This window comes from Cherax quadricarinatus, chromosome 27 (genome assembly GCF_038502225.1).
Source record: "Cherax quadricarinatus isolate ZL_2023a chromosome 27, ASM3850222v1, whole genome shotgun sequence".
NCBI lineage: Eukaryota > Metazoa > Arthropoda > Malacostraca > Decapoda > Parastacidae > Cherax > Cherax quadricarinatus.
In genome coordinates, this window is record NC_091318.1 from 31,835,940 (window position 1) to 31,852,190 (window position 16,251).

At 41.2% G+C, this 16,251-nt stretch overlaps 1 protein-coding gene across 1 annotated transcript in view; it reads left to right on the forward strand.

Moving 5' to 3' along the window:
- The window catches only part of LOC128691012 (G-protein coupled receptor GRL101-like), a 605,305-nt gene that overhangs the window by 320,161 nt on the left and 268,893 nt on the right, over positions 1 to 16,251 (forward strand). Inside the window, exon 8 of the mRNA XM_070089232.1 lies at positions 6,477 to 6,614. Within this exon, the coding sequence (XP_069945333.1) occupies positions 6,477 to 6,614 (138 nt within the window). The remainder of the gene's footprint in view (positions 1 to 6,476; positions 6,615 to 16,251) is intronic.

Sequence of the window (16,251 nt, forward strand, 5' to 3'; positions counted from 1 at the left end):
TACACTGTGAACGTTAATATACTGAAAAACCATGCTGACGAGCTAAACTCTGTTACTGTGCTGATACTCATGCTGACGAGTTACACTGTGAGTATTAATGTGCTGATAACCATTCTGACGAGCTTCACTGTAAGAGTTAATGTACTGACAACCATGCTGACGAGCTAGACTGTGTTACTGTGCTGACAGCCATGCAGACTTGATATCTTAGTCCAATAAATATAATAGCTCAGAGTATATATATTCCCCAGAGAGAAATTAGGTCAAATAATAACGATCCCAAATGCGCCTAGGAATTTATAGGCGCATCAAAAGAGAAGAGGTTAACCTTATTAACCAATATGTTCAGTTGGAAACAGAAGTAAAAAAGGGGATTAGAAAGGCTAAACGTGACTATGAAATTAGAGTTGCTAATGAATTAAAGAATAATCCATAAGGATTCTTTCAAGTGTATAGGACGAAGGTGAAGGAAAAAGTAGGACCTCTGAAAATTAGGAATGGACACGTGACAGATAACGAACTAGAAATGGTGTTCTCTATTTAATGATTATTTTTTGTCAGTCTTTACACAAGAAGACGTAAATGAGATTCCGGAAATTAACAATTATTCAGTTCCTGAAGAATTCAAATTAACTAATATTATTGTCACGAGGGAGATGGTTATCAAATAGATAGATAAACAGAAACACAATAAGTCCCCGGGACCCGACGAGTTGTTTTCCAGGGAACTTAAAGAATGCATGATGGAACTTAGCCATTAACGAGTGTGTTTAATGAGTCCATCCTTACTATGTTGTGCCAGAGATGTGGAAGATAGCTAATGTAGTTTCTGTATTCAAATCAGGGGAAAAGTCCATTCCATCAAATTACCTTTCAATAAGCCTGACGTCTATAGCAGGCAAATTTTTAAAATCATCTAGAGCTGATATGATTGGAAGTCACCTTAAAAAGCATAATTTGTTTAATGAATCTCAGCATGGGTTCACGAGAGGTCATTCCTGCCTGACAAAATTTACTGACGTTCTTCAGTAGAACATTTGAGGCAGTAGACAGTGATAAAGAATATGATATTGTTTATTTGGATTTCAATAAAACCTACGATAGAGTACCTCACAAAAGACTCTTAATCAAAGTAGCAGCTCATGGTATAGGAGGTAAAGTTCTAGCATGGATAGAGGCATGGCTTACCAATAGAAAGTAGAGAGTTTCCAATAATGGGGTCAAATCTGAATGGTAAGCAGAAATGTAAAACCAAGACAGCAGTGCCTAAGTGTGCACAATATTGCTAGCTTCAGTTAATTTCAGAGCCTAGGCACAAACTTTCTTGCTACTAATGACACTTCTGACTCTATATAGGAGCTTTATACGTAGGTAAGGCAGATGTGTTATCTGATCTAGGAAAACTGAATACTGATCTGATAACCTGTGAAGCTCGAGATTTACCGCTTCACAAATATTTCCATATAAAATCAGGTTGTGCCAAGACTTAACGGTGTCTCGGGCTTATGATTTGTTGGACCCTACGGTTGCCTACCTGAGAAGGTCTGTGAATTTACCTGTAGCATGCAAACGACCTGCCTCTGCGGTCTTAGATAAGGACTTGCTTGCTAATTTTACTGCCTCCAAGAGGTCGTCGAATCTAATTACATTACCAGTGGAATGTATATCTGCTTGTTGGAACTCTCTGCGGGGAACCCATGTGTGATCTAGCACACCTGTTGTGTGAGAAAATGTTATTATTATTGAAGACACGATATTTCCCCACACATCTGACAGGTGCCTCTTATCATACTGTTAGAAGCACCACGTTCTTGGCTGTGTGGCTGGTTGCCTGCATCATCTTATGTTGCCATTTAACCTGCAATGGGAAGATTATATTTGTATATTTGCATGCTCCTATATACAAATAAACAAGACAGGCCATTTTCCATTGTTGTCTTGTATTGTTAAGATCCCCTGGCTGCGTATGTATTGTATATATATATATATATATATATATATATGCAATAAGATCACAGTAAACAGGTGATTTCAAAATATGCAAAACAACCACTCTGAAAGAATAGAGAAATTTCTCTATTCTTTCAGAGTGGTTGTTTTGCATATATATATATATATATATATATATATATATATATATATATAGAGAGAGAGAGAGAGAGAGAGAGAGAGAGAGAGAGAGAGAGAGAGAGAGAGAGAGAGAGAGAGAGAGAGAGAGAGAGAGAGAGAGAGAGAGAGAGAGAGAGAGAGAGAGAGAGAGAGAGAGAGAGAGAGGGAGAGAGAGAAAGAGAGGTACCATCTCTAGAACTGTTATAGGGACCCTCATCCTCAGAGAAAAGAATAAACTTGCTTCAGGGAAAACTCAAGGTTCTCCCTGAAGCTCTTTGAGAATTTTCTCCTACCACCCCCTATATTTTATATATATTTTATTTAAAGACAAAATACATTGACAAAACATTCACAAAAATAAGATAGAAAGTAAAACAACATAGGTAACTCAGAGCTACATCTCGAATACTTCGTCCAGCTCCCCGGCGGTGGGCCGCGTGCCCATAATGCTGCAGGCATTTCCTCTCTGGATCGCAACACTGAGTCTCTGAAAGAGGAAGCTGGTTGTCCTGAGGTCCTTGGTTTCTATGATGAGCTTTTCACCCAGCTCTATTAGGATCTTTAGAGCACACTTGCCCCATGCTCCAAGGGTCTCTGACCCTATTGGGATGAAGTTATAGAAAGGTCTTCATATTTGCGGATCTTCTGGGTCTTCCTGTGGCTGGCAGCTCCACCCCGTTCCACTACGGAGTATGGCAAGTAGGTGTCTGCCAATGTGGCAGCACATGTGTAGTCCCAGGCAATCTGCTTTCTATCCTTCCAAGGTAGCATAGTGGCTCCATCAGGACGCTTTTGACTTCCGTCAGACCTCTGCACTTGGGGTTCCCATTGAGCTGGGCAACGGGCTGTGGCGAGGCTTCTCTTTATGATGTCATTGACCTCCTCATGCCTGGCATGAGGAGGTCAATGACACACGAGACACACGAGACCATGAAGCCCGAATTGATCAGCTGTCGCCCTGCCGCAAATACACCTATGTTCGGTGAGGATGGGGGAGGCTAGGCGAAGAGCAACACCAATCCGAATGGCCTGTGGGTCTAGTCGAGTGCCCAAGGAGGAATTGGGAACAGCTAACAGGAAATCTCCTGAGTGTGGTGCCTTCACTGCCAGGAGACGAGCTTTGTCCTTTCCTGAGGCGTTGGAGAGAATTGTGTTGGAGATTTTTTCCATGATGGGTTTGTCCCAGTGGGACTGTTTGTGTTCTTTGGGAGGAGCTGGTCTACTGGAGGAATCTGTAAGGGTGTCCCACCGAATCGCTGATTCAGTAAACCTGGGGTCTTGAGCTCCTACCACGTCTCTCAAGCGTTCGGGAACAATCTTCTTGACTAATGCACTGGAAGCCATACACGAAGACAGAAAAGCAGGTAAAGCAACATGCGTTGCTTTGCGCACCCCTATACCTCCCAGTCGCACTGGGAGGGTTGCCTGATCCCATTGCTGATCCTCTAGTGACAGGTTCAGTGCCTTCTTAAGGGTTGACCTTAGGTGTGCGTCATATTCGTCGAGTGTTGGGTTGTCAAAAGAGGGTGCACACCTCAGGAAGTAAGTGAGTCTTGGAATAGTAAGGCACCTTGTGAGGAGATACAGAGTATCATGGGCATGAAGATCGCTTATATATATATTAGGTTATTTCATCATCATTCACTCCATCACTGTCCTGCAAGAGGCGCTCCTACACTGCAGTTAGAAAACTACAACACCAACACCCCTCCTTCAGAGTGCAGACACTATACTTCCCATCTCCAGGACTCAAGTCCAGCTTGCTGGTTTCCCCAAATCCCTTCATAAATGCGACTTGCTCGCTCTCCCAACAGTGTATCAAATCATAAAAATCATTCATCTCCACTCTCTTCTGTCTAACACGCTCATGCATGCCTGCTGGAAGTCCAAGCCCCTCACACGGAAAACCTACTTTACTCCCTCCCTCCAACCTTTCTTTGCCCTACCCCAACCCAGTTTTCCTTCCACTACAGATTTATTCGCCCTCCAAGTCATTTTATTTTGTTCCATCCTCTCTAAATGTCCGAACCACCTCAACAACCCCTCCTCAGCCCTCTGGATAATACTTTTAGTAACCCCACATCTCCTCCTAATTTCCAAACTACGCATTCTCTGCATTATATTCAAGCCTCATATTACTCTCAGACACAACATCTCCACTGCCTCCAGCCTTCTCCTTGTTGCAATATTCACCACCAATATAAGAGCGTTGATATAATTATACTCCCATAGATTCCTCTCTCTGATTCCATTGATAACGTTGTCTCCACAGACTCCTCAATGCACCACTCACCTTTTTCCCCTCATCAATTCTATGACTCACCTCGTCTTTCATAGACGCATCTGCTGACACGTCCCAAATATCTGAATACATTCACTTCTTCCATACTCCCTCCCTCCAATCTGATATCCAGTTTTTCATTTCCTAAATTTTTGTCATCCTAATCACCTTACTCTTGCCTATGCTGACTTTTAATTTCCTTCTTTTACATACCTTCCAAACTTGGTCACCAACCTCTGCAACTTCTCTTCAGAATCTCCCAAAAGCACAGTGTCATCAGCAAAAAGCATCTGTGACAAGTCCCACTTAGTGTTAAATTCTTCATCTTTTAATCCCCCACTTCTTGTCAACATCCGAGCATTCACCTCTTTTACAACCCTATCTATAAATATTTTGAATAACCATGGTGACATCACACATCCCTGTCTAAGGCCTTCTTTTACTGGTAAATAATCTCCCTCTCTCTCCTATATCTCTAACCGGAGAGCGTCACACCCACTGGGGATGGTGGCAGTGGTGGGTGTGACGCTGTCTGCTTACCACATTCTAAGAGAGTCAGGAGGAGGCGACAGGCTCACTCTGTGCTATTCTGAGGAAAAAACTTACCCTCACTCCTTCAGTTGCAACATTGCAACATTGCATAGCTCCTGATGACGCACTGAGAAGTGTGAAAGTACTTGAGCTAAAGATTTCCACCCCCTGAGGCTTGTCTTGCATATATATATATATATATATATATATATATATATATATATATATATGTATATATATATGTATATATATATGTATATATATATGTATATATATATATAAATATATATGTATATATATATATATATATATATATATATATGTATATATATATATATATGTATATATATATATGTATGTATATATATATATATATATATGTATATATATATATATATATGTATATATATATATATATATATATATATATATATATATATATATATATGGACATATATAGTTTCAACAAGGTGCTGGAAGCATTCCTTAGAGGTCTTAGTCCATGACATGATGGCATCACATAATTGCTGCAGATCTGTCGGCTGCATATTCATGCTGAAAATCTCCTCTTCCACCATATCCGAAAAGTTTACTCCAAATTCTGCTAGAAATGGCGATTCGTCAGATGAGGTGAAGTTTTTCCAATTTCAAATGGCCGTTTTGGTGAGCATGTTCCCACTGTAGCCTTAGTTTCTTATTCTTAGCTGACAAGAGAAGAATCAAGTTGGGCCTTCTGCTGTTGTAGCCCATCCACTTTAAGATTCGACGTTCTATGCATTCAGAGATGCTCTTCTGCATACCACTCGTTGAGCTTGGATCATTCTGGCCATTCTCCTCAAGTCTCTCTCATTATCAAGGCATCTTCGTCTCTCACTGAATGTATTGTGTTATACACACCATTCTTTGTAGACTCTAGAACTATTGTGCATAAAACATGAGATCAGCGGTTTTTGAGATATTCGAACGACCTGCTAATGAGATTGAGTAGTAAATATATGTCGGTGAAGTATTAAACTTATATCCCTAGACTACTGAACGTATTGATTATAAACGAGTTACTCTTGAGCTTCTTGAACTTGTAAGATTATTTCTTCCTTTTGCTTAATCTACATCACTCGAGACTTCACACGTTATAGTCAGACTTGTACATCACAAGTACACTTACAAATAACAATCTCCAGCAGGCGGTATTTGAAGCCGCCATAGAATGTTACCAATGTTACCACATCTGAGATACCTTAATAACCTGACACTTTATTATGCTATAACATGCTGTGTAGGTTCAAATATTTCTGGAACGTGAACACTACAGTGATCATGATGATGCTAGTAAAGGGCTATTCTTCCAAGGAATTGTAGCAGTTCTCTTCTTCAATTCTAGCGTGATTAATTATCATTCCTCAGGGGCTGATCAATGAAGGTTTAGTGCTTCCCCATGATTATGATGATAATAATAATAATAACAATAATAATAATAATAATAATAATAATAATAATAATAATAATAATAATAATAATAATAATAATAACAGATATTTCTCTGTGTGGATGACAGGTGGAGCGTGTGGGAAGGATGAGTTTCTTTGCTCAAACACTCAATGTGTGGCGCTCGGCAACGTTTGTGACTCTCAGTGTGACTGTACTGACTGTGCCGACGAGCAAGACTGTGCTACCTTCTATTCCTCTGTGTCAGGTAGGTAGTGATACCTTGGAGATAGTAGCACTGTGTAAGGTATGTATGTCTACCTTGGAGAATGTAACACTGTAGGGCGTGGGAGAAGACAGTAGTTGGCGCCCCTCATACAGACAAGCCACGGAAGTTCTGCCTGTAAAGTCAGTTTATGTATGCTTCCTGCTTAATTGGTACAGTTTTGAGCCTGCTGCTTGCCTGGGCTACTTTTCAACTCCTCGTCCAAAATGGTCGACTTAAAGAGATGACCAAACACTGGAAGGAAGAACAGAGGCAAGGTCATTAATGCTGTGTAGGAAGAGAGTAGTGGTAAGCACACAGCAGTTAGTTAGTTAGTTTAATATGTTTATTATGCACCCCATACCCATCCTGTGGGCGGTAGTCAAAAGATTACAGAGGTACATAATGGGTCCAGGGACTGGGCCTCGAAGTTTTGATAGCTGAGCAAGTTACAGAGGTAATGAATTCACAATTTACAAAGGTAATGAACTCACAATTTACAAAGGTAATGAACTCCAGATAGGTCTAGTCACAATCATGACAAGTTACAAAGGTATTTACAGATTACAGAGGTACACAATGGGTCCAGGGACCGGGCTCCAAAGTTTTGATGGCTGAACTAGGTACAAGGTAATGAACTCACAAGTTACAAAGGTAATGAACTCACAAGTTACAAAGGTAATGAATACTGTAAGAATGGTTACTTACGTTTATACATGGCTGCAATCATGAACAAATTTTAGAGTAATGAGCAATTCACACTTCCACACCCGGTCACAACTGTAGTGAGTTATTGGTGCAAATGTTGATTGCTGAGTCTCTCTCTCTCTCTCTCACACACACACACACATACAAATTCATACACACACACACATAAACACACACACACACACACACACACACACACACACACACACACACACACACACACACACACATACACAAACTCATACACACACACACACACACTCATACACACACACACACACTCATACACACACACACACTCATACTCACACACACACACACACACACACACACACACACACACACACACACACACACACACACACACACACACACACACACACACACACACACAAACCTTCTGGAGTTTTATGATAAAATAACAGAAGTAAGACAAGAGAGAGAGGGGTGGGTTGATTGCATCTTCTTGGACTGCAAGAAGGCTTTTGACACAGTTCCTCACAAGAGATTAGTGCAGAAGCTAGAGCATCAGGCGCATATAACAGGAAGGGCACTGCAATGGATCAGAGAATACCTGACAGGGAGGCAACAACGAGTCATGGTACGTAATGATGTATCACAGTGGGCACCTGTGACGAGCGGGGTCCCACAGGGGTCGGTCCTAGGACCAGTGCTATTTTTGGTATATGTGAACGACATGACGGAAGGGTTAGACTCAGAAGTGTCCCTGTTTGCAGATGATGTGAAGTTAATGAGGAGAATTAAATCTGATGAGGACCAGGCAGGACTTCAAAGAGACCTGGACAGACTGGACACCTGGTCCAGCAAATGGCTTCTCGAATTTAATCCTGCCAAATGCAAAGTCATGAAGATAGGGGAAGGGCACAGAAGACCACAGACAGAGTATAGGCTAGGTGGCCAAAGACTGCAAACCTCACTCAAGGAGAAAGATCTTGGGGTGAGTATAACACCGAGCATGTCTCCGGAAGCACACATCAATCAGATAACTGCTGCAACATATGGGCGCCTGGCAAACCTGAGAACAGCATTCCGACACCTTAGTAAGGAATCATTCAAGACACTGTACACCGTGTATGTCAGGCCCATACTGGAGTATGCAGCACCTGTTTGGAACCCGCACTTGATAAAGCACGTCAAGAAACTAGAGAAAGTACAAAGGTTTGCAACAAGGTTAGTTCCAGAGCTAAGGGGAATGTCCTCTGAAGAAAGATTAAGGGAAATCGGCCTGACGACACTGGAGGACACATATGTGGTAATGCTTTATTTACAGCTAGCAAAGTCAGGGTATTTCTCCAGAATGGTCTGTAATATACCACTGTGGATAAAATACTTAGCCATTTCTTGAACACTTCTGAGTGAGTTGTTTCTAAATTCATTAATTTTATCGCACTCCAGTGGCACACCTTCATACTGGTCAAAGTTAGGGAAGAAACTATTATTTACCCGGTCAAGGAAGTCTCTCTCTGATGAGAAATCTCATCAGTCTGAGGACTGGGCTTGGGCTAAGATGTTGTTAGGCCAGGAAGTGTAATAAACTTTTTGAAAAAGGTCGTGAGAGACTACAAGAACCTATTATTAGCTAAGGAAATAGTGGAAGGGCCCCGTACAAAAACCAAACTGATGAGGGAAAAGAATGTCAGGTCTCTAAGTGCCAAACTTCATGTTCCAACAACTTGCAAAATGCGCTACAACAACGATGGGTCTGTAATGAGAGATGTTAGGTCCCGAAGTATCTGTCGTACGAAGAGATAGGTTGACAGCGGTTATCCAATAAAGAGAGCACGTGAATATTATGGACGCTCACACCTAACATAAAGGGCACGTTATAAAGTTCCTTAGTGTGAGAAGTAAAATCAAGAGGTGACGACTTCCTCTAAGATTTGGAGGAATGAAATGAGGGGAAGAGATATAGCACTTGGGATACATGTAGAAGGTGACGTCCAGTTGCTGCTGCAACCCCAAGAGGATCTGCAGTATTATTGGCTTTAATAGAAATTATGTGAAAGGGTCCGGAGTGTACTTCAGACTGAGATTAGATTTCGCCGCCGAAGTTTCTAGTTTATTATGCACCCCATATTTATCCTGTGAACGGTAGAGCAAGAACATATGAATACACAAAAGGTCAAGGAACCAGGCCAAGAAAGAGTTAACAGGAATACATCTGGATTTATATCTACAACTGATTTATCTGTTTAAAATAAATTTAAGATATTTACTAAATATGTCTGGCATCTTAATTTTGTTAATAAGATACAATGACTTATCACATAGTTCTATCTCTATATTCATCAATAAGTGAACAATTAAGCACATAGTGTTCAAGAAACTGACCATAAAGCTGGCCACATATTTTGCAGCCATTTTTATCATCTGTGAGTCTGCCAATCTACCGAAAGTAATTATAACCAAGTTTAAGCTTGTCTACTACAACATCAGTCAGTCTGTTCATATTGCAAGTTGCTCCATGAACGTATTTATCTATCTTCATGTTTTCATAGTGAGTGATAGATTAACACAAGTAACCCGCACATAGAAATGAGGAGCTTACGACGACGTTTCGGTCCGACTTGGACCGTTTACAAAGTCACACTAACGAGAGGGAGAGGAGGATGGGTATATATAAGCAGGAGGAGGTAGTAGTAGTAGTGGTAGTAGTGGAGGTGGAAGGAAGTAGTAATGGGGAGGTAAAGAGTAGGAGGGGCCAGTCAGATACTAAGAAAGAGGAGTACTGCAAGGGAGCTGGTGCCCACAGAGGGAGCAAGAACATAGAGGGGGGAAAAACAAATAAGTAAATGAAGAATGAACAAATTCACAGGGCAGAAGAAAGACAACCCAAAGGAGAAAAAGGAAAAAGGAAAGGGGAAGAGGGAGAAGAAGAAAAAAGGAGGAATCAGGTTATGTCACGAGTGTTCTGAAGTTTGGAGCATTTTACAATGTAGTGGGAGAGGAAGGCATCTACAGTGACGTAAGTTCCTCTCTTCTATGTGCGGGTTATTTGTGTATCGTTCCAGTCACGGTATTGTGCCTTTTTTGTTATTTAGTGATAGATTAAATTTAATTCCATTGTTTACTTCTTCACTAGTTACTCTTAATGCTAGACAAAGACATACCAAAATTATATTCACCATTTTTCTTCAAGGTATTTTCTTTGCATAACTTATCAACCTTATCATGAAGGAGTAATTCATCGTGTAACGGAATTCATAAAATTGTACATTAATTCCATTTTCTCTGAGTTTGGAGTAACTGTAATATGGTTTCTCCAAGGAGCATGCTATTAGAGGCATTATATGAATCTAGAGCCTTCAGTGATGACAGAGAATCAGTTATAATCGAAGAATCAAGCTCAGTGTGATAAATTAACTTCAGAACCATTAGATAGTAAATAATTCATTTTCAGTGTTGACGCTCAGCTGTTAAGTCTTTTGCATAACTCAAAATGGTTGGTAAGGTTGTTATCTAGGGAAATAGCAGGATCTAAGCAGGTAGACTCCTGCTTAGAGCCCTCGGTGCATATAATTTGTGATATATTATTACTAATAGTTAAGCGAGAATTTTTTTTCTTGAACAGTTGCATTTGCAAGTGATTTAGGAAGGAATTACTAGTGATGAGCATCTTGGAAGGGGCTTTCAGATATGCGACATTATATTAATACAGTTTTCATGAAGGGGTGAAAGTGCACTTACCTACTTCGGTACAGTTCTTGCAGGTTATAAAACTTAACTGCAGATACTCAAAACCAATTTAGAACCATGTTTATTTACTTCTAGACTATTACAAAAGCTGGTAGGAAATTCAAGACCTGTTTTACCTAGTGATAAGAAAAGTTACTAGTCAAAGAACAACCAGACAGTCAATGGCAAGACAAACACAAGAGAGTAGTTTTGTTTACCCGTATATTCCATCACCGTGATACATACAGTATTTACAGAGTAAAATCAGTAGCATAACAATAATGAATGAACTAGAGAATAAACAGTCAATCATACCAGTATGCTTTACATCTCAGGATAGAGAAAATAGGATGAGTGTAGAAGGTTAGCACTTCAGTGAGCTTCTAACCCACGGCCAGGTGAATACGTCACCTCGGCTGGAGTGGTCAGCTCTCACGCTCTGGAGAGGCCTGGAGTTTACCTGGAGAGAATTCCGGGGGTCAACGCCCCCGCGGCCCGGTCTGTGACCAGGCCTCCTGGTGGATCAGAGTCTGATCAACCAGGCTGTTGCTGCTGGCTGCACGCAAACCAACGTACGAGCCACAGTCCGGCTGGTCAGGAACCGACTTTAGGTGCTTGTCCAGTGCCAGCTTGAAGACTGCCAGGGGTCTGTTGGTAATCCCCCTTATGTATGCTGGGAGGCAGTTGAACAGTCTCGGGCCCCTGACACTTATTGTATGGTCTCTTAACGTGCTAGTGACACCCCTGCTTTTCATTGGGGGGATGTTGCATCGTCTGCCAAGTCTTTTGCTTTCGTAGTGAGTGATTTTCGTGTGCAAGTTCGGTACTAGTCCCTCTAGGATTTTCCAGGTGTATATAATCATGTATCTCTCCCGCCTGCGTTCCAGGGAATACAGGTTTAGGAACCTCAAGCGCTCCCAGTAATTGAGGTGTTTTATCTCCGTTATGCGCGCCGTGAAGGTTCTCTGTACATTTTCTAGGTCAGCAATTTCACCTGCCTTGAAAGGTGCTGTTAGTGTGCAGCAATATTCCAGCCTAGATAGAACAAGTGACCTGAAGAGTATCGTCATGGGCTTGGCCTCCCTAGTTTTGAAGGTTTTCATTATCCATCCTGTCAGATGATACAATGTTATGGTCCTTGAAGGTGAGATCCTCCGACATGATCACTCCCAGGTCTTTGACGTTGGTGTTTCGCTCTATTTTGTGGCCAGAATTTGTTTTGTACTCTGATGAAGATTTAATTTCCTCGTGTTTACCATATCTGAGTAATTGAAATTTCTCATCGTTGAACTTCATATTGTTTTCTGCAGCCCACTGAAAGGTTTGGTTGATGTCCGCCTGGAGCCTTGCAGTGTCTGCAATGGAAGACACTGTCATGCAGATTCGGGTGTCATCTGCAAAGGAAGACACGGTGCTGTGGCTGACATCCTTGTCTATGTCGGATATGAGGATGAGGAACAAGATGGGAGCGAGTACTGTGCCTTGTGGAACAGAGCTTTTCACCGTAGCTCGCTCTAGGTTGACTGAAATGAACAATTGATCAGTGAAGCCCCAGAACTGCTATATTCCGAATTGCCAGTTCGCTGGTCGAGAGGGCATGCCAATGGTTGTGTTATGAACGTCGAATAAATTGTAAAGTATTCGGCGCACGCCACGTACACATTTAGTAAGATTTATATTGAGAGTGTCTCTTTTCTTTAACGTTTTAATACCAAGAACAGTGTTAATCTCAATAAGAACCTTAGCGGTTATAGGACAGTCATGAATAATTCTGGGAGCTGGAGAGAATTTCCCTTAGCTAATATTAACTTGGGCGCAGCATACTCAATTAAGGATCTAATGTGGACTGTGTACATCATTCTCGTTATTCTCATTAGCACCATAGTTTGGGTTGTAGCCAGCAACAGCTCTGAGAACATTGAACCTATCTTTGCATTTCTTATTTAGTTGTGGTATGATGGATTTACGTTTACTTGAAGATATCTGTTAGATATCTGCAAACAGGCGAGAAGGGCATGTCGTTTACTTTATCTTTATTTCAGGTGAATATATGTAGTTTACCTGGTCGAATATAAATTACTTGAATCTCGTTAAGAATGGTGCTCATCTTATTTTGCCCTGTTGTAATTAATGGATATCGTCGGTAGAAGAAAAAAGACTTTCATGCATGATAGGGAAAAGAGGTGCCAAGAAATGTGTTTCTTTGGATAGGAACGACGAAGAGTGTCAGTAAAGGTGACAGAATCGTCAAGGATGGGTCGAGGTAGTTTGGACGATGGCTTTGAGCAAGTCTGTCTTATGACGCACAAACAATCAGAAAATCGACGAGCATTCATGGGAGGAGATGGAACCATGGTCAAAGTAGAGTTAAGGACAGAAACATCAAAAGAATCAGTGTGAAAGCAGGTACCGGCGTCAATCAGGTGTTGCCCAAAGCAAAGCCGAGGGGGGCGGAAGGTCAATAGGCGTGCCAGGGTAGGTAATTGCGCTGCAGAGGTAAGGGGCCCGGAGGAGGTCGAACATGAATATTGCTATTCGTGAATGATTATATCCGCCGGATCTGTAAATATCCTGGGTGTGGCCTCTAGTGCTGATGCTACATGGAAACTATTCTCTACCCTACATGATACACCAGGATCCCTATTGCACTAGGATGGCACCTCCAGAATCAACAAGGGAGGTGGGAATTATACCCTATTGGTGGCCACCTCCAGGAACTGAAAGGCAGCCACCAAGCATACCTCCGTCATCCAAGGACTCACGAGGCCACGCACCGGGTACCTTGAGCGCAACCCTGAACGTTCCCGGATAATTCTATTCCCATGGCAAAACGGATTCCTGTTCCTTCTGCCTGAGTGCTGATTATTGTTACACTCGAAAGAGAGCGCTAAACTCGTAAAGGTCATACAGCACCTGGGAGAATGTAAAGCATTCAGACTCAATGTAAGGAACTGGAGCACAGGTGAAATTCCTTAGACCAAGATCCTTCAGCAGCATCAAGGAACCTTCCTTGAAGAGATTAAATTACCAGTTTAAATTACCAGTGAGATAATATCTCCAATTAGGGAGGTCGAATAGAGACTTGAGGGGGAGGGCGAGTATTTAGATTCGACCTCGGATCACAAGCCCCTTCGCCCCGTCAATAGAATCACTTCTACCCTTGAAGGGGATGCATATATTGAACAAATACACAAACTACTCAAAAACTATTTCCCAACCGATTTTTTAAATTTCTGTGCTTTAACACTTTTCTTGGTAATATAAAGTATATCTACAGTAAACTTTATATTACCAGCCTAAAGTTCATGCAAAAATACTTCTTATTAAGACACATAAACGTTTACGGTTTTAAGCTTATGCGAAGAATTTCTCTGGTTATTACATGGGTAACTAATTTGCTTAATACATTAGTATTCCGGACCGTAGTCCCTAAGAAAAATATTATATCAACTCGGTCCACAGTTTTTTTTTTTTTTTTATATCAGCGGTGTTACAAGCCCGGTGTTACAAGCCTGTATATATGTGTGTTTAAAAATTAAAAACTGACAGACACCAACACATTTGTGACTGTGATACGTGTATTGAAAGCCGAGTTTTTCTTTTCTCTTTTCGCTAACATCCTCTCACACACAGGTGATCTCAGGCTGCCTGCCACTCCACCTGACGTAGACATTAACATCGCACCTAAAAATGCTCAAATGGAACTTACTGAGATGCAGTGCGGTGATATATATAAGAAAAAAATTAATACAACTAGCGCATCTCTACTAGAGTTTTACAAGAAATATCTTCTTAAAATTAGTATGTATACCAACTAGGTGGATCACGCGAAAAAAAATGACGTCAATGTTGGGCAGTATTTACATGACCGAGTAACTCATCTCGAAAATGAAATACACGAAGAGTAAATTAACAAAACCGACTGACTGATGCCCGTTTAGATGACATCATGCATCTGGCCTCTTCCAGCCTGTTACCTAATACTGAGAGACTGTCGAGAGGAAAACAATACCAGGTATCATACTAACTGCTATTAGACAGAGGTGAGGGCAGGTTCAATAACGGTAGACATAATACTGCTTAATTTAATATTTAAATATAAGTCAAAGTTTAATATGTATTATTGTTACCTCTGTTTATTATGTATGGTGATAGGTGTAGCCTGCCATCCACTCACAGACATGGGCCCTGGCCCCTTGGCAGAACAAGGTTGCTGCCAACCCCTGTTCTGGAGGGACCCCTTTACATATATAATCATCAAACAGGGTAAATATGATACGAGATTTCTAACTTTTAATTACACGAAAATGATAAACATACATGAAAGATAAAACTTCTGTTGCAAACCATGAAAAAACTATCAAAATAAGTTTAATGTGATAAAGATCTACACAGCGAATACGCAAACGAAACAGCGTGAATACGAGTCTTGATCGTCAGCAGTAGTTAGAGATTAATTGTCATTCAGGAGGAACCCTCGCTCACAAATGATCTTAGAGCAGAATGGGAGAAGTGAAAATGATGCTGGAGTGGCTGACTGGATCAGAGACTTCAAGATACAGAAGCTCTGCTCGGAGGTGGGAAGCACGAGCAGCCACTCTTAATTATGCCCAGCGCCTCACACAGACGCCTAGATATAACGGGCTGTTGGACAATCGGAGGTGACTTGACTTAATGGATGAGTAGTATTGGCGAGATTTTTTAGTCGTCTAGATAAATGATAGTACTGATATGCCTGGCAGTAGGAAAGGGTTGTGCAGCAAAGACTTACTACTCAGGTGATGCATGTTGCTAAAGAGTTATTACTCACAACCACATTAGTGATCTGATTGCCCGTAATCACCTTGTAGTACAGGTAACTCAGGTAACATTATCTATAGCATACGTCCTGAAAGAAAAAAACTGTTACCAGACAGAGTAAAATCATCACACAAAAGGTTGAAGGCAAGTTAGAGGAATTAGTTAGAAATCAGCACTATTATTAAGTTAGATTAACAAACAAGAGTCATAAAGTCAAGTCAGGATACTGCGGAAAAAAAGACGGACCCCCTAACATTGAAATTACCATAATACCGAGGACAGATACGAGGATTCCAACATAAAGTGCTCAGTTGGCTGCCCCACTGGTCATCCACTCCTCACTAGGGTAGCGTGAGGAGACGCTGGCAGGTGATGCTGGTGACTACAATCTTCACCCAGGTAAACTACCAACCTTTCTCTCATTCACACTCACAGT